Raw genomic sequence first — 26,824 nt, forward strand, 5'->3', positions numbered from 1 at the left:
TTATCAGTAAATATTTTTCTTTATTCTTATACATATTCACTTGAGTTCTATGACAGGCCAATGTAGCGACCATTCAGGTAAAATTCTTTCATAAATGACGTCAACACTATATTAGATTGCTATATTTTCAGATCGATACACATGTGAATTACAAAACAAAGTTTGTTGTAAAAAAGAATGTGACAGTTTACACAAAAAATTACATGCTGTTAGTATGGAGTGATGTTAAAAGGCCTGTCCCCGTTGCTTCTCCTCCTCCTCCTCTTCATATGCTCATGGTCACTTGGATAAACTATAAAGAAAGAGAGAAACAGGAGTGTGTTAGTGTTTAACATTCAATCAGTAATTCTGCAGTATTGACATGATTCAGCAGGACTTTTATCAAGAGGGAGAATTCATCAAAATAGGATCACTTCACTGACACATTGCACCAATGGGGGGGTTCCAGGTCTTCAAATAATCTATTCTCCAATTCATTTTCTTTTCTATTAAAATTACAAACATGAAAAATCAAAATATTTAGGATGAAATAATGACAGAAATTATGTCTGGTTCCGCAAAGAGAATCAAAATATGTTTTCTAATTCCAGTGGATGACAGATACGAGCCTACTTGTCTTGACCGGGACAAGAAATGCTTCTTTTTTTTGTGCGTTTGTTTTTTTCTTTTTCTGATAAGCAGAACTTATGAAATTGGCGTCTTGTGTTCAGATTAGATGCAATGTTTCTACAATGCCTGCTGTACTTTAAATGTAGTAAACCACTCCAGGAAAAAAAAAGCAGCATAATAATCTGTGGAAAAGGTCAGTCCACTTGAAAACACCCAAGCATATTCATATTTACTAAAACTGTCAGGATTTCCTCATAATTAATCATGGCTTGCCGACAAAGGGGAAGACAGCATGCCTGAAATGAAATTGTCAGCTTTCAGCTCAGTGTTTATCCTGCTATAAAACAACATTGATCTGGGGTTACTCACGTCGTCATACTGAAACAAGGCGCTGCCATTTTGAGCGGTGTCCCTCCGACGAAACTGATCTGAAAACACAAACACACATTACCTACAGTGTGCATGACGCATGACGAAAAGGTCAACATGGGGAGGAGGAAACTGGACAAACGAGTTGGATCTGTGATTTATATCCATAATGTTCTCCATGGGCTGCTTGATTGCATTCAACAAATCTATTGATGAAGCCAGAATAGATTTTACTGGACCGTCTCACCAGTCAGAGCGCGGAGTCTCACGCAGCAGGCCACAAACTCATCAAAGGGGATCCTGCCGCTCACACTGTAGCGCTTCATGATGCAGTTCATCGCCTGAGGGCTCAGATTGTAACCTGCAAGCACGATATCCACAACCGTTTGTAGTGAATACACAGTCTCTGAATGAGAGCACATCTAGCAGCACTTTAGCACAAAAAATAGAAGGGAAAGAGTACAAAGAGTACAGATTGAAATCTTTGTTACATTTCCACCTATATCATATCTGTTAATGAAATAATTTTTCTCCACAAATCTCAGACTGAAGGTTTAAGAGGGACAGGGAAATGCTCTGAATGACCTGTGAACACTGAGTACTGTGTGCAGTACAAACTGGCTTTGTTCCAACATGTAGTTGGCAATATTTCAAATGCATCTTAAAGCAACAGACGCTTCAATACAAAGTCACACACCCAGGCAAACTGGGCCTTCAGAAGTGTATTATTGCACTTTAATTGTAATGAGATGGAGGAGAAAATGCTGTTTCGAGTCTATTTTCAAATTTCAATCCACCACATCCAAGAAATGCTTTTCAATTCTTCACAAAAAACGAGGACATCGCACAGCTCGGGCGAGTGGTAGAGGTGGCCGTACCCAAGGAGCCGATGGCCTGCTGCAGCTCGTGGCCCTCCACCATCCCGCTGTGGTCGCGGTCGAAGGAGGCGAAGGTGTTCTTCCAGCCGTTCAGCGCCTGCCACAGGTCCTTGAACTCAGGGAAGCCCATGGTGCCAGACATGTCCCTCTGAGGCAGGGCAGTGAGTTAAGGAACCACACACACACACACACTCTATGGTCACATTAATGGCGCTGTTCTCCTCAGCATGATCAATTTAAGCTCTTTTTTGTTATTTACTGGAAATTCTCAGATCATTTAAAGATCTGTAACAATGAGCAGCATGCAAAGAACCCATTCTGCACTCTGAAAACAAACAGTCTCACATATAATTACAACTGTACTGTACAAACTTTACGGTAGTGTTCATTAAATTATCTTAATGCTGTCTGTGCATTAAAAATCAAAAGAAGTAAGACATGCAGAATGGAATTAAAATAAAGAATATGGAATATTTTTTTCTTAATTAAACCATTTTTTAGTCTGTGGAAAGAAACCAAAGTAGAAAACCCACGCATGAACAAGCAGAACATGCAGAGGCACGTTGATCTTCCCTGTGGAGGCTCCAGGTGAAGAAACAAACTGACATTCTCACTGTTTGGTGAGAGTGCTAAACACTAAAGCACCGTGCATTCCTCCTAAAGGAAGTTGAGTCTCGACAATTTAGAGATAAAGTAATCTTGTTGTGTGAGAGTTTTGCTGCTTTACAGCTGAAAGTGCCGCACCATATATATTGTGTAGTGGACGTATGAGTTTTCTGCAACCCAGGAAGAACAGTTTTCACTATGGCGGCAACCAGCGGTGGTCCGAAAACAATAAACTCCATGATCAGTGAAGGATACATCCAGCATGTTGATCATCAGTCTGCATGTGTCCATGCTGAAGGCTGGAGGAGAAAAAAACAAAACAAAACAAAAAAATATGAGGAAATCTAAAACGACAATATAAACATCAAACATTACTTAAAATTTCATCCTGGTGCAAATTGAACTGATCTAAAACATCCATCAAACTTAAACAGAGGAAACCACAGATAAAACCAGCCAACAGGAAAGTTCGGTATTTACACAACACTGTGCTTCCCGTCAAACAGCAACGCAGTCACGTTAACACACACACACACACACACACACACACACACACACACACACACACACACACACACACACACACACACACACACACACACACACACACACACACACACACACACACACACACACACACACACACACACACACACACACACACACACACACACACACACACACACACACACACACACACACACACACACACACCAGAAGCACTAAGCAGAAGTGAAATGACCCACCTGTATTTCTTACATTGTTCGTGTGAATTGGTCAACGTGTACAGTCGACATTTCAGTGACACGACATGCGACTTACGGCACTCACACAACGACAGGCAAATTTGGCTGTGAGATGAAATTTGTGGAACGCATAAAGGTTCCTGCTCTGGTGATGTTATGTTACGAATGTAGAAACATGCAGTGGTGATTTTCTTTTTCCCCCCAACTTTCTCAACACTTTTCAGCAGGACATACCGTGACTGCATGTGAATAAACAACTCTGGAAAAAAAAAGGATACCTTCATCTTCATCATGACTCTTAACCCCCCCACCCCCACCCCCACCACCACCAATGAAGTGATTTTCTCATTCATTGAAACACAGCATATAGCAGGAATTGAGCTTCTGGGTAAGCTATAATAACCAATAAATAATATATTAAACTTTTTCTTGGTCTCTTATTCATTTGTTCATTATATCTTTACCGTTTTCTTGTATACTTCGTAAATCTGAGCGGTACTACATGAATGAACTTGTCTCATAGGTTTATATTTCATATGAACTATCTGATCTCTTACGTTGGTACGATCCGGAGATGCCGGACTGTGTGAGGCAGCGCTGCAGCTCGTCAGGTGTAATCTGTCCATCCTGTTAGTGACGGAAACACAACAAGTCACAGAAGTACAACAACACAGTCACATAGCTACCCACTAGTGCACAAAGATGCAGAGGTCTGCCGATGCTGCAGTAACGACTCCCTCTGAACTTAGTAAAGTTGAAGGTATCTGAATGAAGGTATGAAGGTATCCATTTACCATTTTATTTGCGCCCAATATACGGTGTTGTGTTAATTCAATCGAAGGTTTGTGGCTTTCTCACCTGTCCAGCAACTGCAGAAAAATATCCATAGAGAGGATCTTGTTGCTGCTGAGAGTCAGAAAGAAAAATAAATGTGAGACAAAGGTGTTTTTTTCAGATGATACTCACATTTCACCAACAGCCCTGCTCTAACAGCTAGAATAACTTACGATGATTACCGGTACATATAATAAATTATAACACATGAAATTATATCAATAAAGACTATTGTGAATCTTTATTAAAGCAATTTCACTGAATGACTTTTGGACTGGTTGAAATATCTTCAGATAACTAGTTGGATTTGCTGAAATGTCAGAAATATTACTGTGATGCAAGAAAGAAATAATAAACTCGAACAAAACCTCATTATTTGTGAAGACTGAAGCTTTCAGTCTTCCGTTAACGAACACAGTGCAATGATTTTCCATCAAATGATTATTGATTTATTCATTAAAACCAACACGCAAACATCTCTCCCAGCTCTAAGTGATCATTTCCAATTATAGTGCACTTCACAAATGGAGAGCAACGTTTGGTGAAACGGATCTCTCTGTTTTTCCTCTCAAGCACATTTATATAAAATACCAGAAAATAAGTAAAACAATGACAGTGCTCATGATAAACTACACCCAGTGAGTCTAAACATTTTTTAACACATTACGGAAAAATGTGTTCAACCTTTGGCAGTTTTGGGCCATTTCTAACTGACATCAACGCCCGAGGTTTAATGTGTCGAGTGCATATTTTACTGAGGTTTCTGTAAATGATTGAAAGGTTTCAGTTAGGAAATGAGTCAAGGTAGCAACATATATGAGCAAATATACTTAGGTGGTCAACATCCCTGTTCAACTGAAAAGACTCAGAATGATTCATTTCTTCCCACATTTCTTTCCTCCCACAGTTCTAAAACATGCATGTGAGGTTCAACGGTGACCCTAAATTGACCTTTGAATATGAGTGTATGGTTCTCTGTCTGTGTTTGTCCAATGATGGACTGATGGTCTGTCCTCAACCATAGCTAGCAGGGATTGGAAGATGACTGGATTGGATTAATTGTATTTATTTAGAGTGTGTTCTAATGGTTTTTGTTTTTTTTTGGAACACATTTTTTCCACACCCTCAAATTAATAATTCACAGACAATAAAACACTCAGGCCTTCCTCAGTGTGCAAAAGCCAACCACATACAATACAGGTTCAAGTCCATAAAGATAAGAAATCATATCAGATGAGTTGAATCAGTGTCCTGATACCACACTGAACCAGGTCAACTCCTCCAGCTTGACATTATTTCAAGACTAAACTGCAGCTTAAAGTGAAATGGAACAGTTTTTACATCCCACCAACTGTCTGTTTAAGTTGCATTTGCTATTCTTTTTTTTAATGAAATACAATTATACAGGTGCATCTAAAAAAAAAAAAGAGAGAGATCACTGAAAGGTTAAATACAATTGTGGAAAGAACACTTAAGGGGTTCAGTGGGTGGATGTTAACAGATTTTATGACTAAACAAATGGAGATCACACAGATTCACACATTTGTGACAATTTGGTAGAAACTGAAGTGTGTTTCAGAGAATTTCACCAATCTTTTCATCTCGAAAAAGTGAATAAGTTTAATGACTTCAAGGAATATTGAATAATGACTGAAGTCTAAACATTTAGTATTTTCATTATCACACTGCCTTGGGTTTCATCTTCTAAAAAAATGCTTTTATGCATTTATCTGCCCTTGTTTGGATTATTTCTTCCAGTTTGATTTCTTGAAAAATGGAAATATTTTATGAGAATAAAATACTTATAACAAGAATTATTTTAATAAACTGTACAGATGATTAAACTTTTCAACAATCATACACCTTCGAACATGGGATGCAGCTACATTCAATCTGGTGTTTAGGATGAACTGGTTTTCCTGTTAACTGGTAGCCGGCTAAACTTTCGTGTCCGAATGTATGCTTGTAACAATAAAAAAATCAAACTCACAAACGATACAATACTCCACAACTTAACCCTAACTACCGTTAAACAGTATTTGCCATGACACTTAAGGATTTCTATCAGATATTTGACTCGCTGCTACGCAGCAGCGGTGAATGGTTGGTCACCAACTAACAAGGAAACCAGTTAATCCGAAACACCTGTTTCGGACCGTCCAACTTCCGGACTGTAAAGGACAGGATGCACTTTCCCAGGACGTAACTTAATATTTGTACGGATACTTAAGGGAACTGTAACGGGTTCTTACCATCCCTGGGAATCCACCGGGGCCTGCGCCGTATCCTGGATAAGCCATTTTATTCCGGTTTTACAATGAAATGAAGCGGGGAAAAAATTCCGATCAGTGCGATAGCGTCGCAGAGGGCGTGTCCGTCAGGGTGCAAAAGCCAAGAAAAGTTTTTAATCGTGCTGCAAATCAGCTTGAAGCGCCGAGGTGAACTCAGATGTCAATGATTATCAGATAAAGTGAAACTACCGACAGGAGCACACACAACCTGCAGACAGCAGATAATAATGTTCTGCGCAGAGAGCCAACCCACTGGAATCTGATTGGTCCTGAGCACCCACGTGACAGGAAACCTTCCTCTGGATGAAAACTATTAAAACCATAGATTTAAACACTTCCCAGTAGCAATTACCTCGATTTACTGTAATTATTTACTTTGATTTATTTTAATTCCAGAATATTGAAGTGAAATGAAGATTTAAAAAAAAGAATTTGAATAATGTATTGATCATTAACCTGTATTTTGATGTTTCAGTAACATATGGTGAATTATTTTTCTTTCTTTGTTTTCGAAGAGCTTATACATTTCTGGTCCATTTACAAGGAAGACGTGTAAGCTCCAAGGGCAGCAGGGACACTACCTCTACTTTCTTCTTTTTTTTTTTCGAGGGGTTTAGCAATTTCATTCATTTTTAGCTTTCTTTTTCTTTTTTTTTTGTTTTATGTTTTGGTATTCTGGTAGCTTTACCTTGTTTAACTGCTTGTTTATATTTTTATGTTTATATTTTTGAACATCATTGTTATGCAAATAAAATAGAAATGAAAGCAAAATGTATATATGCAACTAATTCTCTGAAAACTTCATGGAGCTGCTAGAGAGGCTGAAGAGCCACATGTGGCTCCATAGCTGCAGGTTACAGACCTTTGTCCTATATCACTTTATAGCTTTCTGGTATCAATATTAAATGACACTGGGTGAAGGCAGGACAAACCCTGGATTTGTTTCCATCAGACAGCAAACCCAGAGAGGACAGTCACGTACATCGAAGGCCCCACCCAGACTCGATACGCAGACTTTGACTCTCTGAGCCAGGAGTGCTAACAATAAAATCCAGGTCACCACTCTTCAAAAGTACTGCTGTTTTCATGTATAAATAAATAAGTCAAATGACTCTAAGCTCTCTCATCTTGCAGTTCAGCTGTAGAGGAGTGCAAAGCACGATCCTCAACACATACATTACATCAGTAGCAGAGACATACTATCCAATCAGCTCATTCGCTCAGGGACCCACACTGTGTCTCCATCTGTCCTTATATTTTGTCCAAACAAAATCCCCATCAGTTGATCCACGTTTAGTTTTCGAGAAAGAGTAGAACTAGCATCCAGAGCAGCAGATACTTTATCTTTACAGAATCATTTTCAAGGAGGATATTGAGGAGCAAGTTTGGGCTATAATGTACAATTCAAATCCTAGCTGTTGGGTTTGGTCCCCGAGACCTCCTTTGTGTCTTCTTTCTCATCATTCAAGAAGCCTTGATTCAGCTGTGCTGAGCCACCAAGAGGAGAATAAGGAGGAGGAACAAGTCTCTATGGTGTGCCACTACACTCCAGGTAAGATAAAAACTTACAATATACAAAAATGTCATACATTACAAAATATGGATATATGATGTGTATAGTGAAAATATAAAATACAACCATGTTGAATGTAATAGAAAAGATTTAAACAGGAATTCTGTTCATACCACAGCCTGCATACACAAAAAAATCAAACAACCCAAACCCTGTACTGTACAAATAGACTGGTTTTAGTTTGCACTGTAAAAGTCACATTGAAATTCAGAAAGATAGCCTAGTATATATGTAAGAAGTAAATATACTGTACATACAAAGAGAAAATAACTTTAAAAAAATAATGAAAAATGCTAGAGTACAGATAATAGTCAGTTACTGTTTAACTGATTTCAATATCAGAAAGAATAGTTTAACAAAAAGCCTGGATCACTTGATATCGGATTTTCACCAGATATTGATCTGGACGACGTGCTTCTCACTGATTTCTATTTGATACATTTTACCACAGAAGACTAACTACAAAAAAAAACAAAAAAAAAAACAACTCCGTTTTCAAACATTTCACTGTGATTATTCCTGAGAATGAGAATGTTTCTATGTGGGTGTGGGTGTGGGTTGCAGAAAACCCCAGTCCTCCTGCTGTGTGTGCATGACTGTTGATATGGTGCGTGTGTGTATTTTTCATCCAAACCCAGCAGGTCCGAGGAAACAGAAGGGTCGAACTACTGACGCAGTGCCAGCCTCCTGTGTTAGCCAGTCATGCGTGTAGATTATGAAGTGTAATGACGGGAAGCAGTATTTGTAAAATAGATACATTATAATTTAATAAACACTTAACATGTCTTTAAATTAATGTCAGCCACTATTTGGATCTGTAAGCTTTTTGTTTGTTTGTTTGTTTGTTTCATCTGCAGGCTGCGGTGACGTTACTGGTCACACTGCCGGAGCGCAGTGGTCTGTCTGTGAGCCTCCAGTCCACTCAGGGATCTCCAACGGATCAAGTCTCACGGTTCACCATCCAGGCACTTCTGCATCGCAGCAAGCCACAGCAATGATCGAAGCAGATTTGGAGAACTCACCACACCATTTCATTGGTGCTTATTGTGGAGATGCTCTGAAAATGGAAACCCAGGGATGCATTTGTGCTTATGAGCAGAGAGAACCAGAGAGATCGAGTCCCTGCTGGCCAGGGCATCCATATATTTACTATGGACGTGAGTGTTTATGATGTCTACACTGGAAGCTTTGGTTTGTAGTTTTTCTATAGTTGACATTTTTCATGTCGTTTTGAAATGGCGCTATTCACCACCCCACAAAATTAACAATCTGTACTGACTTTGGTCTCCAACAATATTAAAAAAGAGAAACAATATATATGGAAAGTTGTATACAAATGGCAGACAAGACCCTTATTTGTTGATTTGTTATAGTTGCTTTTATTTTGCAGCAAGAAGAAACATTGTGGTGGGCGTGGAGGTAGTGGAAGAGGTTGCCGTTGAGGAAGTGATGTAAGTGGCTGAACTATTATTAGAAACCAGCTGGCATTGCAGCATTGGTAATTTGTAATTCTAAACATGTACTTTATGACACTGCAGTGCGCTTATCTATGGACACACACATCCATAAATATTTTTTCCCCCTATTTCAGAACAGAAGACCTATTTGAAGATGAACTGATGGATCTTGAGACACTGCAAGACAGCCTGGTGCATCCCACATGAAATCCAAATGTCTCATCATCAAAGCCTTTTTTTGTATGTTTAACTTATGTTCAATGTTTTGTTCGTTGTTCCTTCAAAATCAGTCCATCTCTTTGATTCTGGAATATTTTGACTTCAACATGTTTTGACCTCAGGTTCCCGAAAGCCACACTGCTTCAATACTGAATGACGTTGAGAGGCGTCAGAAACTCTGGTCTGAATAACAACAGATGTTTTTCTGGTGGCTAATGTTGATTTTGACTGAAGCAGTGAGAGATGGCTGTAGTTCTGTGACAGCATAAAATAAAACCTTCTTGTGCAGCGTGGAAAACTCCGCATCTTTGGCTCTGTCTCGCAAAATTTCACACCAGTTTTTATAGTAACACATTATCTCCACGTTACATAAGATACAGTCATGGGTAAGTGGAGAGAGGGGCAGGTGCCACATTTCATGGAGAAAGATACAGCAAAAAGCTGTCAAACTGGAAACTAAGAAAGTTTGAAGTTTTGGAAAGAAGTTGATGAAATGACTATTGTATATCTACATGATGAATATATTGCACCCAGAAGTCACTACAGTAATGATATATTCCTAATAAACATAATTGCAGATTAAGTTAAAATGGTTGGAGGGTTTTGTAGGGAGTGCAACAAGGGGTTTACGTTTGTGGAAAAGTCATGCATTACAATATTGTTTACATAATAAGCAGTCCACTCTGGTTGGTGATGATGGAGTTTGTTATATGAGTGCTGACTTGTTTGCGAATTGTTTCTTGCTATTTCGTCAACACATACTGAATAGCCTACTAAAGACACTGTGGAATATTTTTCTCTCAGTTTTAATACATACACTTCAGAGAAAGATTAAAGAGGAGATTATTCTACAATGGGGAAGAAGTGAGGCTAAAAAAAATAACTCAGGACAGAAGAAATCTATCAAAGTATTTAAGAGAAAAGAATCTGATAAAGAAAATATAGGGTTAGGGTCAGTTCAATGTAGATCACACTCCATCCCAGCAGGTGGCGGTAGTTGCATCTGGAAAGCTGCTGAAAAGGAAGAAGCGGAACCACAGGACTTCACTTACCAGCATGCATTGCGGCCCACACGTCATCGCCGCGCCGGATAGATGTGTGCAGTGGGAAGGGATCACTGCACAACTTTGTGGGTAATTTTCTCATAAAATCTTAAAATGACGGATTCGCCTGAGCCACAGACCCCCCCGGAGCGCGCGGACCTGCTCCGGGAGCTGACGGAGGCCGCGGAGGAGTACAAGAAGCAGCTGAAGGAAATCTTTGAGACGCTGGGATGGTCTCCAGACCTGGACGGCGCCGAGCCGGTGGGTGGAACAGACGTGCTCGAAACATGGATGCTTTTCGGAGTTGCGTATTTAAATATGAATAAATCGCTCGTTTGAAATGAGTTTCATTCAGTTTAACCGTTTTGTGGTGCCACCTACCTGTTTGAAGACCAAAGGCTTGGTTTGTAACAGGTTCTGTCCAAGTCATATACATTTGTTTTGTTTGTTTGTTCTTCATTTATAAGGAATGCATGATGTAAATTCATGTATAATGGAAACTCTGTGCAAATAATAATGTTTTGAGGCCTAATTTAAAAAATGAGTTTCAGTGTTTTTCTGTTTGAATAGTAATACTAAAACTTCCATGATAATTGGAGTTTTCAACCTTCTGCACTTTAAACTGTTCTATCCTATTTTCTATACAGTTTCAAAGACATGAAAAAGTGACTTAGGTGCGCATCTGATTTTAGTCTATTTTTTTCTGTGTGTATTCTAAGGAACCGATGGAGCAGTGTCCCTTTGACCCCGACCACAGGGTTCCTGTGAGGACCATGGAGAAACACAAAGCCAAATGCAAGTTGAAGAAAATGGGCTACTCAGCTGAGGAGCAGGTAGCGGTCTGATGGCACTTGCTTCACCTGAGAACAAGAATGATGAGCAAAAACAGAACAATGAACTGTTTTTATTTCAGCGTGTGTCATTTTTTAAGAACAACACACACCCTGTTCTTACCCTTACCCCTGAGGAAAAAGTTATAGGACACTAAAGAGGCTGAATCACAGCTTTACCCCCCCCCCCCCCCCCCCCCCCCCCCCCCCCCATGCTGTCACATCCATTAACTCCAGTATTCAACAGTCTTCTGACTTGACTGACGCACACAACCAGTGTTTGGGGGAAAACATTTAAACTTGAATGTGTGTGTATATATATATATCAAATAAAGTTATCTTAAATGTGTTTACTACTGTGGAAAACTAGAACTGCCAAACTGCCTTTCATTGTTTTAAAGAGGTAACAATAAAGAACTTCATCCAAGTGATATAACCTTGTTTTTGATTTTTCAGGCAGAGATGTACGACCCGTCAGTGTGTTACGAGAACACCACTGTCAGAACATTTACAATGGGTGAGTTATTCATGACTGTGAGGAGTGGAAAAACAAAGTCCAGCTGATTTTGTTGCTGTAAAAAAATTCTTCCAGTTATTGTATCGAAGTTTCTGGATAAAGAATGCAAAATGTTCCACAGCTGTAACATTTCATTAAATATTAATTCAATATTGTAATGTATGATTTTTTTTTCCTGTCTAACCACCTTCTTTTCTGCTTTTGTACCGTTTTCTACACTGAGGACGTGTGCAAGTTGTTAGTTTCCCTGATTTTGCCAGGAAACGGAAGTAATTCTAAGTGTCACCCAACTAAAGCCAGTTCTGCCTTCTTGTCATTTTTTGTGCAGACAAATCGATCCAGCATCAGGTGATCCTGCAGGCGAGGTCTGCTGCGCCAATGATGAAGATGGAGGGAGTCTTCTGGCAGGGTATGGGCGTTCACCGAGTTTTAGCATTTCTCCTGAATTGAATATTTAACGATGTCTGTTGTGGCTCACGAACACCAGTAGATGTCACCAGAGGGTACTCACGAATTGAAGTATTTGCATTTTTAGAAGCCCACAGCCTTTAATCTCCAAAGCTTTTCATACAACATTTCGATTATTTAGGATTGTCACGTTAATTCATGTCTTTTTTTTTCTGATGTGCGTGTTGTGTGTTTTGTTCGCAGCGTCAGGGGTGAGTATTAGAAAGGAGACTGGCTCTAGAAAGTTCTGCTGCTGTGGTTCAGGCTTGCCTGATTACGTGCAGTATCCTTTAAAGTCATATCCTTTTAAGACTTGCTCAAGTGCACACACACACACAGACACACTCACACACTTTTCCCTTTACGTTTTGGGGGAAGTTCAGTTTGTACATAAAGCTCCAGAGTGGAAATTATCAATCTCAAGAGAAGATGTAGATGGTGTGGAACCAATCGAACAGCATCAACTGAAATAAAAATATTTAGCTTGTGAGTCTCTGGGTGTTTGTGCAGCATCAGAGTCCCTTCTCATCTGAAACAAAACCTTTTTGGATGTTTCAAAAAAAAAAAAAAAAAAAAAAAAAATATATATATATATATATATATACTGAAGAAATGATCTATTTCTCAGAAGTTCAGGCTCTGAGTGCAGCCTGAGAAAAGTGAAACCCAAAGATGTGTATATATACTCGTATGTCATTCTGTTCTACTCAACACTTTTTGTGAATGTGAATCCCTTCAGTCTGCACCATTTAACAATTTAATTGATGATAAAACTTGAAAATTACATTAAAATTCAAATTTGAAGAGAGGAGCTACTGTTCCATCTTAAAAGAAAGTATTTTTTTTGTTTTGTTTATTTTCAGGTTTAGAAAGTCAATGAGAAACTTAAGAAGACAGTAATATTAGCCTGACAATCCGTGGGGCTAATATGTGAGTGCTTTATACGTCATGAGTGTGTTAAACGTCTCTGGTCCTCCGTCAGGTCAGTACTCCGGCCAGCCCGTCGACGTCCCTCAGAACCACAAGCGAGCCGTATGCGACCTCACTGTCGCCGACCGATTGGCTCTTTACGATCACGTCGTTGGCGTTCTCAACCAGCAGAAGGAGGCGGCCTCTTCAGGCAACGAGGATCTCTATGTAGACTTAGTGTCCAAACTCCAGAAGGGTAAGAGTCGTGCAAAAGGACAAAAAGCACGATCACCTGCACCACAACCATGGTTTTTACAAACTAGAGGAAGAATTGTGTTAAAGTACAACTTTAATTTGTCTTTAAGACATTTGGTGGTGAAAATTGTGTGTTATTGTGTGCAGATGAGAAACAGAATGAACCAAAGACTCACCTGGAGCTGATGGCAGAGATGAGGGACTACAAGCGGCGACGCCAGTCCTACAGAGCCAAGAACGTTCACATTACCAAGAAATCCTACACCGAGGTTATTGGTTCGATAACTCTGCTGCGCTGAATCACAGGTATTCAGTGAAATCTCTTCTCAATAAAGTGCTCGTTGTGGTCCTGCAGGTGATCAGAGAGGTGATCAACGTCCATTCAGAGGAACTGGCCAGGCAGTGGAAAGAGGAAGCGGCTGACGAGGAGGCAGCGAGAGCCGAGCAGTCCTCCAGCAGGTGCGACGTCTCCTCTGACCATTATTTTCCTCTGTTGCTGTCGAATAAGTAATCTCATCGCATCACATGTCCGTTCAGAGCAATAGCTACAAAATGATGGTCTTTGGTTTCAGGCGTGGGACAAATGAAAGGCGATCGGTCTCCTCAGAGTCCCGCCACTCACACGGCAAACGCCACCGCAGCCGAGAACGAAGCCACGACAGAGACAGTAAGAAGAAGAAGAAAAGGAAGGAGAGGTGAGGGAGAAGAAATGAGAAGCCCATTTACATGACGTTTTCAAGAGAAAACTGAGAACTTCCGTTGTGTTTTGGGGGGTCTGTTTACATGACAGCGGTGCTTAGAACAACTGAAAACACAACTTTTTGAGAACAGCTCTCGAGGTGGAACTTCACAAAAATGCCTCAACGCCGTTGTGTAAACAGGGGAAAACTCAACTTTGAGAAACTTCACTGTTTTGGTCCAGATGTTTAAAGACTGAATCGTCCACACTGGCGAATTACTTTTCTGTCAGTGTTTTGAGAAAAAGGCTTGAAAAATGTATTTGTCTCTAAAAGTTAGCTTTTTGCCTCTTTTTGCAGGGATTCTCGCTCACCAGATGACCACCATCACGATCGCAAGAAAAAGAAGAAGAAGAAGAAAGAGGAGAAGGAGAAGTGAGGTCGCTGATCGTCCTGACCTGAACGGGCTGGATATGGCTGGTTTCACTGCATGTAGTTTACACACTGAGATGTTTTAATAAAAGTTCTGGAAAGCAACAGCTTGAAATAATGTGTCGTTTTGTGACTCACTCCAAAAGTTTTGAACTTATTTCAATGTGGTTGAAAATCATTTCGTTCAGTCAGCGGACTAGAAACCATTTTTTAAAATCCAAAGGCTGCTCGATATGCTGGATTTGATTGCAGTGAGTGACAGTTTTACTACAGGGTTCAAAATTTTGCTGCATAACTGTCTACACAAAGCGGTTGACAGAATAGTTTTGATCAAAAATACAACAGCTTGAAATGTGGAACACAGTTTAAAGCTGATGCTGAAGCTTTCTGGTTTTATTTACGCTAACATATCACTACACATCATTTTTCCTAAATGTGGTTATGTTGATGGATCTTAAAGGTAGAAAGTTTTCCTTACAAATCCGTGTGTCTCAGCCGTTGTCTGCTGGCGCTGGACTCTGGCTCCGGTATTTCTCACCCTGTTGAGAAGCAGATATTGAGGATGAGAAGGAAGAAAACGGCGTCCCGTTAGTGCCTGGGAACCTGACGGATCCTGCGGAGAGGAGGCAGAGAGAGCGGAGGGGAAACCATCAGAATGCTGTGAGGTGAAGAGCTCAGGGAAGCTTTCCTCATCTGTATCCTGACGGGAGCCGGAATAGGATCTGGTCTGGTCTGGTCTGGTCTGAGGGGACTCGCTGTGCAGCACCATGGGAGCCCCCAGAGACAAGGTAAGACCGGGTTCAGCCCTGTTCTTCCTGTCTGAGGTGGCAGGAGGAATCTCACCTGTGTAGACTTAAAGAAACCTGAACGGACTTTAGATAAGACCTGTGGAGTTTGGTTTGTAACATTGAATGTTGAAATCATTTGACTTTTTGATCGATGTTCATTTGCTCGGCTTGTTCTTGAAGGCCTTCCAGGAATATAAGTGCAGGTTTTTTTGTGTCTCAAACAGCAACGGAAAATATCTCCTCGAACGCGAGAAGCAGTCTTTTAATTTTTAGGGACATGCAGAGAGTGGCTGAATCACAGCCATGTTTGAAAGGTGAAGTTGTAATACATGTTCAGGATTAAAACAGCTATTAGTGTCACTGGAGAACCATTTAATACAGATGTCATTTCTAAGAGCCTTTGTGGTTACTGTGATTTTGAATGCTACTCCAGTTCATTTGTTTAAAGTGGGTTTGATGCTCCTTTATATCAACCTTATATTTTCAATCAAACATAAAAATCTGTAAAATATTTTGAAGCTCAACCTGCAGCACAGAGGTCCTGCAGACTGAAATGGTCCTCAGCATATTCTGCCTTTTTTACTGTATTTGCTGCTGCTCATCGGGTGGACTTAGATTTATTCTTACATGTGGTTTTTCTTTATTTTAGAAAGTGCTGTGCATTTAGCCTTGTCGAAGTGACATCAACTACTTAATTTAATGGTTCTTCTTTTCCTTCAGTAAAGAGTAAATCCTAGATTATCCAGAGATCCTGGAAGTGGTTTCTTCTCTCCAGCCTTCGCTGTACAGACGCCCTGTCCCGAACCGCCGTGCAGGTTATCGGCTCCTGACGTCCAAGCTCACAATGAAGCCTGAGGAATGTCACTGGAGGCTGAGAAGAGCTCAGCAGTTTTCATCCCGACAAAGAAACCTCTCACTGCTTGGTTCTCACTCAAACACCAGCAGAGCAACAGGTCGCTGAGTGCAGCCCTCACAGGCTGCAGGCTGAAGGACGAAACTGCTCTGATCCTCCTCACTGCCACGTTTTGACAAATAGAAAACTGAATTAACTTTACATTACTTACAACACTGTGACTCAGTCAACAAAGCATGACAGGTCCAGTTCATTTATGTATTTTTTATGTATAAGTTGGGCTTTAACTAATGAAGTTGGTGTGAAGTGTTTGATTGAGGTTTTTGTGGTTTCTGATTGGTTTTACAGACATTATACCCACGAAATTCTCTACCACAATGCCAAATTAATACCTAATTATGACAAATATCACGTATAGGAATTATGTAAAATAACTTAGAAAAAATGAAAAGCCTGTATTTCATCTTATAAAACAACACAAAACTTAAAAAGCCAAGTAATTTGGCACAGTCATCAGTGGTTCATGGTTAGTTTCTCTTAAGAGAAAGTCAAACTGTAGAAAAGATCATTTGAAGTTATTCAGCAGCTTTACTGTCCGTGCTGATGTGTCATGATGAGAGGGAACATCAGCACCGGCAGGATGAACCAGATGAAGCAACACAGAGGGAAATCTAAAAGCTGTTTGCTGATGCGAAATGCTTCACAAGGTCAGCAAACTCCAACCATGATGATTTGCACTTTATGAGTAACATGTACGTCTCCGAGCCTACAGCCAGTCACATTTACTGGAGGATTAGTTGTGCTTTAGCTTGGTTAAGACTAGTCAAGAGATCAGATTGCCAGTTTGTTCGCTGCGCAATTTGTCAACAAGAGAAATCACAGTAAATGAAGGTTTAATAGAGAAAATGTATTTCTTGACACCTCTGGAAATTGCAATCATTTGGTTACTATCTAATAGTTTGGACAATTTCTTTGATTTTTATCAGGTTATATAATAATTTGATCACTATTTATACACTGCTGATCACTTTTATACGAACCTGCAACATAATATGCACAGCACAATTATCTGTTCGAAAGTAGAGATCTTGTGTTTTGCAACAACTTTTTTGTTCTCAAAGTCATGCAATCAAAACAGTGGTGGTTTGTATGTTACCCATTCCTAACTAGATATTCTCATGAAGCAGAGAGGTAAATATTATCACAACCTTTCATTCATATATCCATGGCGTGTAAACAACAGACTTTTTCTGTTCACAGGACTGATCCAATGTTTCCAATGCAAATTCAACAACAACTAAAGAGCAGTAGTGGTATTGAAAGAGGATCAGAACTTCAAGCACACATCACACATGCATATCCTAACAGGGATTGTAATAACTGGATGTATCGGTAGTGAACACCATAAGGTCATGAGGTCAATGCTGCACGTGACTTTCATAAAGGCTTCATCCGTATTGAACCTGCTTTAACCGCAGGAGAGTTGCTGGGTGTCTTCATTCAGACTGTACTGCACTGTAGATGATATAGACTGAGCATCTTCTGCGTTGTGTTTGCTGTATCGCCCTGCAGCGGTCGCTCCTCTCGGCTCTGCTTGTGTTCATGGTGTGTGTCGTCTCCTCTCTGGGCCAGGATCCATATTCTGGATACCATTCAGGTCAGAGCTGCATCCTTCTGGGCTTTTCTTTTGTCTGATGGGTCTTTCTTTTGTCAATTTACTTAAGAAATAAACCACCCGATAATTCATAGCGAGAATCAAACAAGCAGCACATTAGTGTTATAAGTCAGCTTTCATTAAATAATGAACAAAGCTGAAAGAAGAGAGATTGACAGATTTAATCAATTACTTTGTGTGAAAAGTTACAGGAAAATATTTCAGAAATGGCACCTTCACAAATCAACAGTTTGGACAGTAACTAAACCAAAACAATGCAAATCTCAACCCATATGCTTCAGCGTAGGAAAATCTGCAGAACTTGATGAAATTAAATGATAATGACCTTACAATGAAAAGAAAAGTCGAAAACTTCAAGAAATTAGATTAGAAAATTTTCAATATTCACAAAAGCAATCAAGTAAGAAATGATATACGTGGAAATACAGATAAAATGGACTGAAATATATGAAATCAAACGATAACATGGAGCTGAATAGAAGTGTGTGAGAGTGCATTTTGAAAGAAGTCAAACAATTCTGCAGGTCATCAAAACACTGTGAAATGTACAGATTCAATATGATTTTGATTATTTAATCTGCAAACAACCGTTTGGAACAATTAAAGTGAAAGAAAGGTATTTCAGAGTATGTAGATTAGAAATTTCTCATATTATTGAAATGTCATGGTTTTATTCCCTTAGTCAACATATAGTTCTAGTTTTTGTTTTTTTCTTTTATTGACATCAATCTTGTCTAATCTGAGATTTAAAGCCAAGACACCTCCCACCCAAAGGGAGAATTTAAATTCTAAATGTATGAAGTTACACGTCTGTCCGTTTCTTCAGGCGAGGATCAGACCTACGAGGAGTCGTCAATACTCGACCACTATGGCAGCTTGGCCTCTCCTCACCCGGGTGAGTCCGGCTGGAAGTTCCACTCCGAGAGCCTCGCCGGCTCACAGCTTCAAGCTCAAAGCTTCTGCATGATGTTTCCTCAGATTACCCCCCCGAACCCACTCACAGCTACGATGACCTCCCGGTAGAGGAGGATGACTACGACCCCTACGGCGCCGCCCCCACGGGGGTCACCATGGTCACCGAGGAGTTATATCCGTACGCCACCACTGCTGAGTCCCACTACGCCAAGGAGGACAAGGAGGCCATGCAGGTGGGAGAGGCAGGACGGCAATCAAGGGAACTAAACTTCTTAAAATGTAAAAAAATGGTTGAAAATCAGCTTCTTGCATTGACTTTGTGAAGAGGTCAAAGTCATTTATTTTAATGAAAGTGTATTTCCTACATTGCTTTGTAATCCTCATTAGTTTAAATATTGATCGAATGAATTTGAAACTAATACATAATCCATTGCTGTCATTCCATTAATTCAAATTTAAATTAGTGACGTTACAGTGAGTTTCTTCTCTTTTTATTGTTTGTGCATTGATGTGGAGCGTTGCAGAGCTGCTGTCTCTCCGCCCTGAGCTATATGTCAGCTTCAGCCAAAAGTTAATAAAGTATTCCCCATTTTTTTGTCCAGGGATCTGTTACAACGCCATACTTCCAAAAGTATTTGCTCTCCTGCTTTGCCTTTACACACATGAACTTGAGTGACACCCTGAATCTTAAACTATAACTTGAAATGTTGAGACGCTTTACAAATCGCTGAGTTTCTGAACTGTGATCTTCAGTGACTCTTAATTCAGTATCATCAGATTTGCTTGTATTTCAGGTGCCGTTCGAGTTCCCTGACACAGACTCCTCGGAGGAGTCCGGCTTGGACGCTTCGCTTGTGGACGAGGGCCCGACTGAGTGTGACTGTGAAGCCGGAGAGCCCGGGTTCGCCGGCTTCGCAGGGCCAAAGGTCATTGCTTTACTTCACTGTCACTGCATGAGGAGCCGCTCGCCTCCTCACACTCAGTCATGACCGATACAGTTTCAGAATCTTTTGAAATTTGAGTTGTTCACAGAAAACATATTTCTGAGGGGTTTTTTTTTTTTTTAAATCGGTTTTCTTTTTATAGGTTTTCTTTTTATAGAAATCCATCAATCTATCAGTAGACCAGTGAAGCTGAGATCCTGCTGTATCTCCAGTAGAGGGCGCACTTTCAATAGCGCTATATAGTGAAGTCCTTTTACCATTTACACCATGAGAAGCAAAAGTGTATTATTGATTTATTGATGATTAACTTGTATCCAATACAGATATCCCAAAACTCATTTTTGTAAATGAATTTTTCTCAATACAAGTATATGGATTGACATATTTTATACATTCTTGTGTTTTTTCAATTTTTTTTTGTTATTGTGACATTTAATACTTTTTTTCCACAGTGTTTATTATGTGCACACTTGTTTTGGAGTTTTCATTCATGTACAATGAATTTTCCCCACAGTCTGACTGTTCTGTTCTGTGTGTTTCAGGGGTCCAGAGGACTGCAGGGCAAAAGCGGCGAGCCGGGACATCAAGGCAGAGAGGTGAGGAGCAGTGGCTGCAGGTTTTAATATGACTAGAAGAAAAATAAAACAAAATAACAAAATGACAGCAGGAATATACCTAAATGGGTAGAGTGTGTGTTTGTTCAGTTATCTGTGTGTGTGTGTGTCTTACATTAAAGGGTTATAAAGGCACCAAAGGGGTTCAGGGACGAAGAGGAGACCCTGGACCAGTTGTGAGTAAATAATATGACAGTGGTGACGATGAATGGAATTCCGTGTGTGTGTGTGTGGGTGTGTGTGGGTGTGTGTGGGGGTGTGTGGGGGTGTGTGTGGGTGTGTGGGTGTGTGCGTGTGTGGGTGTGTGAAAGTAAAAGTAGAGGACGAAAGCCTGAAGGACACAGAATACAAACTGATCACAAAATAGAAACACAACTAAAAACAGAAGTAAAAGCGAAAGTATTTAGTTTTCATGGTTTTATTGTTCACTTAAGTCATGAATATGAAACAGCTATAAATTCTTTATTAAAAGGAAGATGAATCAGGTGTCTTTGTGGTTTCCATGCAGTTAAAAAAAAAAAAATTCTACAGATAAACACTTTATGCAATTCCGACTAAATTCATTCACAGATTAAATCAGTTGAAATTTTAAACCATTTTCCACTGATTCTCAATAGATTGTACAAAATGAATAGATGAAGCCTATTGGTTAGGTTGCTTCCTGTTGATCAGATTGGCACGTTTTTGCTTGATTTAATTGTGATTTGGATAAAATGAAAAAATAGAAAGTGATGTATCTCTGCCTTCCCGTCTTGCAGGGAAATGCCGGGACTGAAGGAGAGGAAGGAGCTTCTGGTTTCTCTGGAGCGATGGTGAGTTACTCCGCGCTTCGCTGAGGCCAACAATCCAAAAACCGGCCCAATTTTCCAATCAATTAATTTTCTGATGTCTTCCTTATTTGTAATTTCTCTGATCCTGCCCACGAATCCACCAAGTAAATTGTAAAGATTTGAAGAAGAACACATTTCTCTTAAACAAAGTAGCAAACACAACACTGAAACCCTGAATTTATGTATTTTATTCAACATTTTACTGTATTTTGCACCAGAGGTTCTCATTAAAATTGTCTTTATGTTGAGATTTGTTTTAATTTCCAGTAATAATCCTTGGTTTTTATGAAAATATAAACATTTCCATGACGTACACAGTGACTTTTGTCCAGTTGAGTTTATGATCGTTTTGAGCTCAATGTTCACGATATTTACACATTAATACATTTTTTCAGGGAGAGCCAGGACTTCCAGGAGACCCTGGTGAGGGTGGAGAGCTGGGTCTGAAGGTAAACACACATTAACACACCAACTAAATGGTCTGAAAGCAAACCTTGAAACTTTGCAATCACAGTTTTAAAAAGTATTATAATCATGCTTCTTTTGGGAGCAATGGAAATATGTCAAGTCCCGTTTTGTTGTGTTTCCGTCCTGCAGGGCGACGTCGGGATGGAGGGGCCTCGAGGAGGAGTCGGAGCTCCTGGTGAGACTGTAAGGAAACAAAGCTCAGTCGAGAGAAAGTTCTGCTTTTTCATCATTTAAAGCAGGAGTGTCAAACATAAGGCCCGTGGGCCACAACTGGACATCAAGCGGTCAGCCCACCGAACCACCAAACAAATTAAAACATTTTAAAGGAAACACTTTTACAAACTTCTGAAGAGTAGCAGACTCAGCAGAAACCCTCAGGTGTGAGCTGAGATAACGGCGATGCTGCCGGGAAAGCTTTAAACAGGCCTGAAAGCCACGCCGTCAGGGGGAGTGTGTAAAAAACATGCAGAATGCAGCCGCTGCTGGGGAAGTTTCTTTGGACATTTCGCTGTATTTTGCACCAGAAGGTTTAATTAAAACAGACTTCTCTTGGAACAGCTGCTGAATTTTGTGTCATTTTGAGAAAACGTGATGATATATAAGAACAAACTTTGACTTTCGTGTCACTTAAATGTAAATTTCTGTTCACTGAGGCCGATGCAGGTAAAGGAAGAAAGGAAGGCATTTCTCCTGAAGCGACTCTCGCTCTGTTGCTCTGATGGACCATGCTGTTATGTATGATAGGAAACTACCCAAAGTTTCCACACCGCCTCTAACAGCTGTCACAAGTCTTTATGGCTCACGGCTGATAAGAACAGTTTCACTTTCAGTTTTACTTATCTGAAATAATATTTCAACATCTTCTTCCAATTCATTGCCTGAATGTCGATTTGACTTTAAATCTCAAACTTTATTCACACTTTATTTGCACGTCTGTGTTGAAATGAAAACACGTTGATCAGATTTCTGAAATTATGATACATTTCACAAATCACAAATACTTTCAGAAGAACATGTATTCAACTGACAATTACATTTTCCATGATTATGTCAATCCTAATGTTAATCCTCCTTTGAATTCTGTTGTAGGGCCCTCGTGGCGACGCTGGGAGTCCAGGACCAAAAGGTGGTAAAGGTGTCAAGGTGAAAGACTCCCTGGTGTTTTTAAAACGGTTTTATTTATTGTTTATTATTTTATCCGTTCTCTACATGATTAATATCTTAAATAAAGACCCTTTTTTTTTCATTTTGAAAAATATAATTGTTCTCTTTAAACCATCTCTCCTCTCCAGTGTTCTCATTCTCCTTTACTGTCTGCATGGTAAAATTTAATTATGTTTGTTTTAGTTTCGTTTTTTGTAATCATTAACTTCACTGTTTCTGTTTCTGTTCAGGGGTCTCAAGGTGACCGAGGCAAAGAGGGGCCTCAAGGACGAGAAGGGCAGAAGGTGAAGGAATAAACCTGATTAAAGCAATAACAAGAAAAAAAAGTATTAATATTTTTTCTTAATTGCACTTCTGCAGAATTTATCTAAGTGTAATAATCTCCATGAACAAAGACAGTTATTGTGCGTCTCAACCGGATGTGGCTTTTTAACTTTATTTCTGTTCTAATCAGACATGTTTTTGCAGTCGATCAATAACCGATTTTAAGGTATTCAGTGTTCATTCGACTGTCTTTCTCTCTTTTCCCTCAGGGTCAAATTGGAGCACCCGGGTTCCCAGGGGACGTCGGTGAAAGAGGCTACCTGGTGAGACGAACCCCGACCTCACTGACCTTTGATCCATTCAGGGTTTATTTAGAGCCGTCGGCCATAAGAAGCATGAACTCCCACCAGTCGCGCTTATTCGCTGGATGCTGAATTTCTGGTGTTTCACAATAAAAGCAACTTTTTTTTGACCAATATTATTAGTTAAGAGATGTAATTCACAAGTGGAACATTTTTATTATTTCATATGAAGCCAATATTATAACACAACGCTTAGAAATCAATGTGAAAATCATCTTGTTCCCTTTACTGCGTTTCATGCTATGATATTAGATGTTTAAATCAATGTGATGCAGCGCTGCACGTTTAAATGTTTCTGATATTCTGTGTTTGTCATCCCCAGGGTTATCCTGGACAGCCGGGAGGTTTGGGACAGAGCGGGCCGAAGGTACAGATCCATGTTCACGTTGTCAATGACAGCATGTGGTGGAGCTGTACAGTTTTCGTTTCTTTTCTTCTGAACTCCTGAAGAGAAACTGATGCAAACACAGTCAATCTGTGAGTTACAGACCCGGAAACTAGTCACACTTTATCCTGAGCTCCTGATCTCATCCACAAAATCCCGGCATCCTCCGTCTGTATGAACTCAGAGGGTGTGTGTCATGCTGGATTACTTTAAATGAATTAGATTCCTGAGAGTCAATTAGTAGAACAGGAAAATCATATTCTTTACTTTGTTTGTTGACACAACATTGAGTCATGGACAAATACTTTCTGTTCTGAAACACGAGCTGATTTAACTCAGCAAAAATATGGAGACAAATATTTAAAAAATAAACTAGCAAAAAAAAAAACTACAGTCAAGCAGGTCTTATTCAGGTGAATCAGAATTTTAATAAAAATGTTTAATAAAAATTGTATGGCTCCTGAACTAAAAGGTGTTGCACGCCTCTGGTGTCAAGTCTTTCACACATTTTATTTATTTATTTATTTTTTTGGCAATACACTCATAACTTCAGAATTAAAATGCATGTTGCATAAAAATGATTGATATTTTTAGCCTGCACTTCTTTATTCTCATCATGATTTCAGAAAAAGAGCGTGGTCACAACTGACCTTATGTTTACAGTTCATGTGAGGAAGAGCTGATCAGTCACAAGAGAAGTCATCCCCCTTTGTCCGTCCCACTCACGTTCTGCAGCATTTGACTCTCAAAACAGTCTAAAAGCACCTGAGATCACGAGTTAAAAGACAGTCAGCCAGTCAAGTGTGTTTTTTTTCCTGGTGGATTTCTGCAGGTTTGGCCTCATTTTGAGACGTGAGTCTGAATGATTGAGAGGAATGTTGGTTCTGGATGAATCAACTCATGCAGGCCATTTATAATCTTCCAGCTTCGTGAAGTCAAGCCTGCGCATGTCTGAACCTGTCTGTGTCAATCAATAACAAACAAGTGGTGGGTCAAAAAGTGTAAACAAAGGAAATGGACTTTCACTTTCAGTCATAAAAAAACAAGCTCACCAAAAAAAAAACCCCAAAGGTTTCCTCAGTCTCCGTTATGTTTTCAGCTCTGTGGTAACAAACAGTCGTGATGTTTTCGTGATGTTTTGAAAAAGTTTCTGGGACTTTTACTGACTCTTTTGAAATAACATCATAAAAGCACCAAGTAGTGTTTCAGTGTTTTTGTGATTATGACTGATGGAAACCAGGGGATTTCAGCTCAACAGCACAGAAAAACAAAAAGTAATCAAATTACAATGGATGAAAAGAAATGAATAAATGAATCAATGGTTCATTTTTGTTCCCAGTTCAATAAATTTACAATGAAAACAAAACACTGTTTGCTTCAAATAACCATGAAAAACAACAGGTTGACGCCAGTGGCTTATTTATGCCGATTCTATAAATTCTATATATTAAAGTAGAATATGTACAAAAAAACAGATCAAAGCTGCGTGGGTGAAATCAGCAGGCTATCTACGGTGGGGGGGCCTGCTGCCAGCCACAGTATCAGTAGTTTCTGTAGAGATAGTCCAGGAAACAGCAGGCACGATAAAGCACCGATTAAAACAGCAGGATGCTAAATATGCGTAATGAAAAGTAAAAAAAAGATTGTGTCTGACAATGACACTGTAAATTTGCACATGGGACAATATTGAAATACTCCTTCTCTTCTCTCCCTGTCAGGGTACCAAAGGTCACGGCGGCCTTCCAGGCAGTGACGGTGACCCCGGAGAAGATGTGAGTGGATTACGCTTCGTGTAATGAATCACATAAATCTGTGCGGTCATTTATATTCAGGCATTTCTTTATTTCTATTGTTATTGTTACTTCTCTCACCAGGGTCCTATCGGTGTGCCTGGAGTGATGGGAGAGCCTGGATCACTCGGGCCCAAGGTAAAACAAAAAACAACAACAACAAAACACACAAACTTTTGTATGGTTTAACAAGATTCAACCTCAATTCCAAACTGGATACAGACTCATGAAAGTCTCTCTTACAGATCACCTTTAATTATTTGTCAAAATGTGTGTTTTTCTTTTCTGTCTTTGATTCTGCTGTCTGGGTTAAAGGACAGTAAACCATGAAGTGATCATCAGTCTGTCACACTGAGCCAGACGACCACTTGAACCCACATTCAGACCTTCAGAGTCACAAACAAACCACAAGCACAAGTTTTCACACCGTGGGAGGAGATGTTGTTGTCTGAAGAAACCCACACATCCACAGGGAGAACATGGAAACTCAGCACAGACCCAGAGCGGACTCTCGCTGTGAAGTGATATTGCTCCTTATGAAGAATTTCAATATCCCAGCCTCATTTCAATGAAAACAGATGCTGAATTTGTCCAGTGGATTCCATTAAGTTCAATTAAAAATAAAAAAATGTTTAGTCTGTTTCTACATTCAGTCCAGTCCCTCAGTGTTTTTCTTGCCAATGATGCCAATGAATCAGTCCAAAGAATTTCATGAGTCACATGAATTTCTCTTGAAAAGATAAAGATCTGATACACACACACACACGCACACCCACACACACACGCACAGTATTTTCCGTTAAAAAGGAATTAGTTTTTTTATATCATGCATCATGTAATTCAAGGGATGTGAAACTTTATTCAGCTGCAGTAGTGTGATTCAAATATACGTTCTAACATCAATTAAAGATTGTAAAAAAAAAAAAAAAAATCTTGTAGTTCTTCTTCACCTGTCTCCTCTCACCTGCTTCTCATCCTCTCCTCTCTTTCAGGGCAGTAAAGGGGACCGTGGCGTCAGAGGCCCTCGGGGCCGAGCGGGCGCCGTGGTGAGTTTAAATACATTCTATTCAGTTTTATTTC

At 39.8% G+C, this 26,824-nt stretch overlaps 3 protein-coding genes across 3 annotated transcripts in view; 2 read left to right on the forward strand and 1 right to left on the reverse strand.

The window, feature by feature from the left end:
- LOC115397384 (sorcin-like) lies at positions 1–6,575 on the reverse strand. Its single transcript, XM_030103658.1, has 8 exons — positions 6,295–6,575; positions 4,067–4,114; positions 3,766–3,835; positions 2,718–2,761; positions 1,857–2,004; positions 1,226–1,339; positions 979–1,037; positions 1–292 (listed from the first exon to the last, which is right to left on the reverse strand). The coding sequence occupies exons 1-8, from the start codon at positions 6,340–6,342 to the stop codon at positions 266–268; spliced, it is 558 nt and encodes a 185-aa protein (XP_029959518.1). The 5' UTR covers positions 6,343–6,575; the 3' UTR covers positions 1–265.
- Positions 6,576–10,739: 4,164 nt separating this feature from the next.
- Positions 10,740–14,807, forward strand: snrnp48 (small nuclear ribonucleoprotein 48 (U11/U12)). Its single transcript, XM_030102625.1, has 9 exons — positions 10,740–10,886; positions 11,345–11,458; positions 11,912–11,972; positions 12,301–12,381; positions 13,402–13,584; positions 13,731–13,852; positions 13,939–14,042; positions 14,156–14,278; positions 14,621–14,807. The coding sequence occupies exons 1-9, from the start codon at positions 10,740–10,742 to the stop codon at positions 14,697–14,699; spliced, it is 1,014 nt and encodes a 337-aa protein (XP_029958485.1). The 3' UTR covers positions 14,700–14,807.
- A 652-nt stretch (positions 14,808–15,459) lies between these two features.
- Positions 15,460–26,824, forward strand: part of LOC115396401 (collagen alpha-1(I) chain) — a 17,633-nt gene continuing 6,268 nt past the window's right edge. The window contains exons 1-16 of the mRNA XM_030102275.1: positions 15,460–15,480; positions 17,906–17,990; positions 18,835–18,903; positions 18,987–19,156; positions 19,718–19,849; positions 20,410–20,463; positions 21,240–21,293; positions 21,707–21,760; positions 21,909–21,962; positions 22,869–22,922; positions 23,174–23,227; positions 23,477–23,530; positions 23,892–23,936; positions 25,673–25,726; positions 25,829–25,882; positions 26,737–26,790. Coding sequence (XP_029958135.1) covers positions 15,460–15,480; positions 17,906–17,990; positions 18,835–18,903; positions 18,987–19,156; positions 19,718–19,849; positions 20,410–20,463; positions 21,240–21,293; positions 21,707–21,760; positions 21,909–21,962; positions 22,869–22,922; positions 23,174–23,227; positions 23,477–23,530; positions 23,892–23,936; positions 25,673–25,726; positions 25,829–25,882; positions 26,737–26,790 — 1,062 coding nt within the window. The remainder of the gene's footprint in view (positions 15,481–17,905; positions 17,991–18,834; positions 18,904–18,986; positions 19,157–19,717; positions 19,850–20,409; positions 20,464–21,239; positions 21,294–21,706; positions 21,761–21,908; positions 21,963–22,868; positions 22,923–23,173; positions 23,228–23,476; positions 23,531–23,891; positions 23,937–25,672; positions 25,727–25,828; positions 25,883–26,736; positions 26,791–26,824) is intronic.

The sequence above is a fragment of the Salarias fasciatus genome, chromosome 11, assembly GCF_902148845.1.
Source record: "Salarias fasciatus chromosome 11, fSalaFa1.1, whole genome shotgun sequence".
Lineage (NCBI taxonomy): Eukaryota > Metazoa > Chordata > Actinopteri > Blenniiformes > Blenniidae > Salarias > Salarias fasciatus.

Coding starts and splice junctions, on each gene's coding strand:
- LOC115397384 (XM_030103658.1), bottom strand. CDS start 6,342: ATGGCTTATCCAGGATACGGCGCAGGCCCCGGTGGATTCCCAGGGATG. Junction 3,836..4,066: donor TTTCTGCAGTTGCTGGACAG/GTGAGAAAGCCA, acceptor CGTCACTAACAG/GATGGACAGATTACACCTGA. Junction 293..978: donor CCTTGTTTCAGTATGACGAC/GTGAGTAACCCC, acceptor CTTTCTTTATAG/TTTATCCAAGTGACCATGAG.
- snrnp48 (XM_030102625.1), top strand. CDS start 10,740: ATGACGGATTCGCCTGAGCCACAGACCCCCCCGGAGCGCGCGGACCTG. Junction 11,459..11,911: donor GCTACTCAGCTGAGGAGCAG/GTAGCGGTCTGA, acceptor TTGATTTTTCAG/GCAGAGATGTACGACCCGTC. Junction 14,043..14,155: donor GCCGAGCAGTCCTCCAGCAG/GTGCGACGTCTC, acceptor CTTTGGTTTCAG/GCGTGGGACAAATGAAAGGC.